General features: G+C 37.7%; 1 protein-coding gene across 1 annotated transcript; it reads right to left on the reverse strand.

The window, feature by feature from the left end:
• Window positions 1-5,045: 5,045 nt before the first annotated feature.
• msx1a (muscle segment homeobox 1a) lies at window positions 5,046-6,765 on the reverse strand. The gene is made up of 2 exons (XM_057349977.1): window positions 6,423-6,765; window positions 5,046-5,703 (listed from the first exon to the last, which is right to left on the reverse strand). The coding sequence occupies exons 1-2, from the start codon at window positions 6,724-6,726 to the stop codon at window positions 5,297-5,299; spliced, it is 711 nt and encodes a 236-aa protein (XP_057205960.1). The 5' UTR covers window positions 6,727-6,765; the 3' UTR covers window positions 5,046-5,296.
• Window positions 6,766-6,976: the final 211 nt, after the last annotated feature.

Raw genomic sequence — 6,976 nt, forward strand, 5'->3', positions numbered from 1 at the left:
TGAGAACAGACCCATATTGTTAGCATGTATTAATGGTCGTCTTTGTTTTTCTGCAGTTGCAAATTATAAGCAAAATTGCAGATGAACGACTAAAACGATTAAAAAACAGAACATGGGAAAGCAGTGGCCTATTATCTACTGAACAGGCTATTTTAATTTTCCACTGTTATGCAATCAACACAACGGGTATAATATAAAAATGTATTTTATTTAGAAAATATCAAAAAACTGTGCTTTATTACATCGAATGTCTTACCAGTGAGTGTTATTGGGAGGGCTATTCAATATAAAACAGATTTGTGTTGTTTTTTCCAGTCTCTTGCAAGCAGCTCTGTTAAAGTGCTCAGTCACGTGTCATTCACGACTCACGTGATTGGCTCAGAAGAGTTTCTGGAAATGGACGCACTCAGCGCAGTGAGAGCACTTGTTCAGTAGTCAGGACACTGATGAGGGTGTTTCTCATTCCTGTGGTACAAAATATTCCACTCACTTACATTCACACCCTAAAAATCCACACAACACACCAGAGAGAGCGTCGGTGTACTCCGACCGGAAATGTCGTCAAGGAAGTCTCGTCAATGGCTGTAAGTGTTACTTGGCCCGAAATATACATTCACGAGCCCATTCGACAAACATCAGAACTTCAGCACAAGATTCAAGCACAAGTTCACACATTTAACCATGTTTTAAGTATAGTAACCAGATTTGTTATTTTATTTGTAGTAAAACGGTAGTAATCACAAACTACGCGTGGTTTTGGAACAGATGTATTTGTATTAAAACTGTGCAAATGGTAAAAAAAATCAGCTCAAGGGTTCAAGACTGGTACAAGACTACTGGAAGACTAATGGAAAAGTAAATCAACAACAGTTTGCAGACACACACGATGATAAAGCGCCACCTGGTGACTGTGGACGGCACTGCAAATTATTTAGTCTTCATCCTCTATATCAGTAGACATCAGCTCCTGGGATCGTGTGATAATTATAACGTCATAGTTTCATACTTCAGATGTGTGTCTGTCTGAACCGTAAAGGGATAGTAAAGTCATAATTTATTCACATATTACTCTCAAACTTCATCAGTCTTTCTTCAGTGTATCACAAAAGAAGATAATTTGAGAAATGTCTCCGTGGCTTTGTGTTCATAGAATGGAAGTCAATGTCTGGTTATCGACATTCTTCAAAATATCCTCTTCTGTGTTCTGGAGAAGAAAGAAAGTCGTATACAGGTTCGGAATGAGGATGAGTAAATGATGACAGAATTATTATTTTCGGGTGAGTTCGCTGCTTGAAGTTTGATGTCACGTGATTACAGTGCTGTTCACAATTATGCAGACACGTGTATACACTTTTAAATTATTTTTGTATGGGACTCGAACCCATGACTTTTGTGCATGCAAAAGGAGGCAGTTCATGAGCATCTTATCATTAGATGCCCAAATGTAAATGTAGTTGACTTCTATGATGGCTCTGAAAGACACGATTAATCCATTATCATGAAATGCATGACAAATCTGTGAATTATTGCAATTACGGTTAGAAACGGTATTAAACAATCTAAGATCTCCTTTTCACTTTTAATCCAATAGAGTGATAAACGCATTTGCTGATTTGTCAGGTTAGCTGTTTATTTTCTGTTTAATTTCATTGTGTGACAACAGCACAATTACAATAACTGCATGATGGTTCCATATGAATAAAATACAGTTCTAACATTCGGTCTGATAAATGAAGAATTAAGCATAATGACGGATTTAATCCGCATCAAAGATCAGACTGAAGGTTTGGAGTTAACACGAGTTTGATCTGGAAACACTGAAATCTCACATTTAATTTTGAGTTCTGTTTAATAATGTTTAATTTTAACCGAGTTATTCAACCCTTTAATCGCTTTTATGTTCGTTGGCTCGTCATATCACATTTATTTGAAAAGCATCCAATTTTATTTATTTAGCCTAAAATCTAAACATCGGTGGCTTTAATACTGAGACATTTACTGAGAAAAACACAGTAAATGTCACAGCATTAAAATAAAAAATAAAATATTTCCATCACATTAACTGATTTTATTTATTTAAGAAAACAACCCGTTTATTTCAAATGACACGCACAAAAACAGCGTTGGGTTGAGAGCTACAGATGTCCCGCTATAATGTTCAGCAGTCTGAAATCCAAACATCTCGTAGGCTACTTAAAAATCTTTAAATATAAATGCTCGTTTTCGGACTGTATGGTTCCATGAATAGCCAATAAAAATAAAAATCCAACATAAATACAGATTTTAATCATATCGCAAATGGCAGTGCGCATTTTAACATAAGACAAGTTAATGCACATATATTCACATTAACACGCATTAATGAATAATTTACGATATGAACCAAATCAAAGGTTGTAAAGAGGCGAAAACACGAGGAGAGTCCATTACAATGAGTTTATAACAGAGAGCGGTTAAAAACTATAATTCATTATTTCGCACAAGTATTGATTTTACGTCAGGCCTTAATTAATGAGAAGGCTTAAAACAGCACATCAAAAATATTAGATACAATTTTTTATTTAAAAATATGTCAGAAATGATGATAATCTTACTGTCGCTGAAGATAATAGGCCTATAGTTTCGCTTACTAAAAGTATAACCACAGATATTTATTTTATTTCTAAAATACGCGTTTCTAGCATTATTACAACTATTAGCAAGGTTATATCGTTTTTCTCAGCTGTCTTGAATGCGCTGTGAATCGCGTTAAAGCATCTGCCAAATGCCGAAACGTTCATGTGTTGTGTGTCAAATACACTTCTGCAGCTCTAAATATCTCCGTGGTTGTACAAATAAGACCCGCGTGTTAAAATAGAGGTTTAAACAGACACTGGCGATAATTGTCCTCACGATATAAACCGAGCGGTTTTAATGTGCTGCAGATCTTTTCCGGGATTTTTAAACGGAAGGTGGCGCTGCAGCATGTGCAGAGTAAATCTTTTTGTTTTTCATTCAGACTTTTACGTCTTTTGTTTGGTTTTATTGATTAAAAATATGTTTTAATTGATTGCACATTGAACGCGTTGTATAGCTTTGGATAAAAAACGTTTCCGACTTTACATATGTAAATGAAACAACCAGATTTAATAATTAATAGTGTGTTCTTATATATTTTTGGATGTTTTCAGAAATGCGTCCTGGGTTTGCAGGGCAGAACTGGGAAGTAATTTAGTTCTAAGCCTAAATGTAAAAGTAAATACATAAATAAAATATATATATATATATATAGCCTATATATGAGAATATAATAATCAGTACACATTTTGCTTTGAAATTTCCCGACAATTTCTTGGTGAAACGCTGACAATAACTTGTCTGAATGTCTACAGAAAATGCCTCCTCGCCACATTTAAAATATTATCATGAGCATGCACCGTTTAAAAGCTGGGCCACGAATTGCTCCAAATGTTTATATTTTAATTGAGTTAATTTAAAACTCTTGTCATGATTATTAAAGTTAAATGCGCATGAGTCGTGATCCACTCTAAAACATTTTCTAACCATTTCCTGCCTCGAAGGATTTTAATATTTCAATGATATATGTTTTAGTTATATTTTCTGCTATTTATTTAAAGTAACATGGTCGGTCTGTGTAGTTTGTAACTCTTATCAGAATGTAATAGGGTAGGCTAATGTTCGAGAGGGGGCTGAAATCCCACCCCTGTTTGATTCTTTACATTTTCCTTCAAGAGAGAATGACAGACGTGGCGCCAGAGAAATGAAGCGCCGATTCTCTTCGCAAACTTCCCGTTGTGATATTTTGGATGATAAAAACAAGTGACTTTTGTTTCCCTTTTAGCCCGGGGCGTGAAGAGAGAGAGAGCTCGACCTCTTGTGAGGAGCAGGACGGATCCCCCTCAGATCTTTTGTGAGATCTTTCAGAGTGCGCGCTCAGCCGTGTGATTCTCATCGTATTGTCATTAGAGCTTTTATTAATTACTGCTGAACGTCTTCGAGTCAACGTCAGGCTTTCACTGAGAACAAAAAGACCACCATTCCCTGATCTGGACGGTAGAATATGTTCTAAACAAAATGAAACGTTGCTGTTTTTTGTAGTGATTGAAGTTTGAGTTGCAGCTGCAGTAAAATGGAGACGAACGCTCAAGTTAAAAGCGATCTTCTGTCTCCTTCCTCCTGGTTGGTCTTCGTGTTATTGATAGGTTAGATTTAACCTCTCGCGTGTCTCTCTGTAAGCTCACAGTGTAATTTCACCCATTTAACAAGAGGAGCGCAGTAGAATCGTCGAAGGTAATTTCAGGCCCAAATCCGATCTGTAATTGACTTCACTTGTTTGAACTTCTCACAAGTGACGGGGTTGTAGATGTTGGTCTCCTCGAGGTCTACCGGCGCCAAGAAAATCTAAGTGGGTTATTTCAGAGCAATAAGCAACAGCTGTGGAAATACGCCGAAGCCATGATGATAGATGACAGTTTAAATACATGACACTCAAAGACTGCCTATGTTCTCTCTGGCACTTATACACACACACGTGTATTTCTGCAGAGATTATTTGCTTTTGCTGTGTCACTCTAATTGATTTAACCTTAATTATGGGATATTGACTCCATCAAACAGGCAGCTTGCGTAGTTGTGTTTCAGGTTAAAGTGTCTTTCTATTTCATCAAAGTGCGTGATGAGATTTACACTTAGGTTATGAGTTTTGGATTATCGGACACTGAAATCAGTCTGACATTACGAAAATTAAGCTCGGTTTTACTACAGGTGAAACTCAAAACCCGTTTTAACCAAAAATGAACCATGCAGTAGTATTTGTGGTAATACGCATGGCAATCAATACACACTTTTACCATAATAAAACCATGCTTCATTTTCGTAATGGATATTTACTAATGTCTTGAAATCATTTCTATAAACCACGTTTATGCTTTTCAAACAAGGAAAGCGATGCAAGTATAATTTATTGTTAATTTATTTAACAAATATATTCATAGTATAAATGGTATTTTCATCCAAATGTACAATATGTTACAGTTCAGAGTTTTTCCCTTTCGAAGGGAGTCACTAAAGCAACAGTCAGCGCTGTTCGTTCCTTTAAATGCTGTGGTTCTTTAAAACATTCACGTGTTGGATCGTGAACGCATTTCTATGAATGCAAGTGTGAGATAACGCACTGTTTCCACCCGACCTCCTTACCTTCGAGCAAAGATGCTTTCATATGTGACAGCATCAGCTTCACTTTAATCTGAAGGGGATAAGAGCATTTCTTCTCGCTGAGATTCAGATTCAGAGTCACTTAAGCTAAATGATACATGCTGTATCCCATGTGTGTGTACAGTCCCATCGGAGTCACGCTCAGAGAGTGTCTGTGGAAGTGATGCGATCCGGACACCTGAGCGCCCACTGGAAATCCCGAAATCCCGAAGGCCGGAGGAAGCATCGTCTTGGTGGCCATTTTCAGTTTCTCCAGCTCGGCCTCTTGGAGCCTCTTGGCTTTTGCTCGTCTGTTCTGGAACCAGATCTTGACCTGTGTCTCTGTCAGATTCAGTGAACTGGAGAACTCGGCCCGTTCCGCGATGGACAGATACTGTTTCTGACGGAACTTCCTCTCCAGCGCGAGCAGCTGCGACGTGCTGAACGGGGTTCGAGGCTTCCGGTTGCTCTTGTGTTTTCTCAAAGGACACGCTGGAGGACTGAGACGCCCTGACAAAACCAACAACAACAATGTAAGACCTTTTCAGATTTCCACGTCAACTTGTTTATGCTTTTGTAGGAAAGTATAAACATTTACGAAAATGAATTATTTTAAATACAAGTAGCCATTGTATTTATAGCCACAAACTGACCATTCAGTAACCATCGTTTTACCAAAATGTTCGTAGTAAAACTGTGGTAATACAAATGGTAATCAATTAACAAAAATACACGGTTAGGCCTGTTACTGCACTTTTTTCACAATTTTCCTGTCGGGGCTGACATTTAGATATAGGCCTGCATACAATATTTTATAATATAATTTAAATATACATCTTAAAATGTGTTACAATTTAAAACATAAACTGTAGTAATATAAAGTGTTAAGGTTGATTTAAATTAAGGATTCATTATTTTTCTGAAATAAGAACTGCACAGATGATCACATGCAAAATCCAATAGTATAATTCAGTAGGCTATTTGCTGCAGTAAATTGTAATGGAATTTTTAGATATTATCGTGTTTTTGAACCATACCATAGTAAAAGTTAAAGTATAATATTTGACTAATTCGCTGTAGTAAATTCTACAGAATGCTATAGGCTACTTTTAAAAAAGTGTAGTATATATAGGTTAACTAATAAACTACAGTTTACTGCTGAAGTATAGTACAGTTTTTGTTATGTGTTTATATGTCATTTTTAAAGCATGCAACTGTTTTTTACTTACTGGGAGAGAAACGGGGGCTTTGGATCCACGCGCTCCGTTCCTCGCACTCTGAGCTCTCCGCGTGCACCGGCGCGTCCTCCGGTACCGTGAACGACGAGCGGTGAGAATCTGCAGCGGGATGCTGTGATGTCCCGCCGGTAGAGCTTCTCGGTCTCCGGTCTGACATCAGAGCTTCGACGCTGAACGGGAGGATCTTCGGTTTCTCTCCGTCTTCATCTACACTGGTGTGCGTCTCTCCTTTAACTCCTAAAACCACACGCGAATGATCCACAACTTCAGAAGACATGACGGTAACCGGGGCCATACACGACTCACGGATCTGAGGTTTGTGTGTAATGAAGGGTTTGATGCTCAAAACATCATGGTGTTTCACTCCTTTGAATCACTGTGAGCTAATAACGCGCACATCATCCAATCACAGGGGAGCGGGGCGGGGCTTCAACTTCTGAACTTTCTTGAGTACTGTTATATAGTGTTGTGTATTGTTATGTAGGGTGTATTGTAGTTTTGTGTATTGTTATGTAATCTTTAGTGTTGTGTTTTTTATGGAGCAG

The sequence above is a fragment of the Triplophysa rosa genome, linkage group LG13 (assembly GCF_024868665.1).
Source record: "Triplophysa rosa linkage group LG13, Trosa_1v2, whole genome shotgun sequence".
NCBI classification, from domain to species: Eukaryota; Metazoa; Chordata; class Actinopteri; order Cypriniformes; family Nemacheilidae; genus Triplophysa; species Triplophysa rosa.

Coding starts and splice junctions, on each gene's coding strand:
- msx1a (XM_057349977.1), bottom strand. CDS start 6,726: ATGGCCCCGGTTACCGTCATGTCTTCTGAAGTTGTGGATCATTCGCGT. Junction 5,704..6,422: donor AAGCCCCCGTTTCTCTCCCA/GTAAGTAAAAAA, acceptor TGGTTTTGTCAG/GGCGTCTCAGTCCTCCAGCG.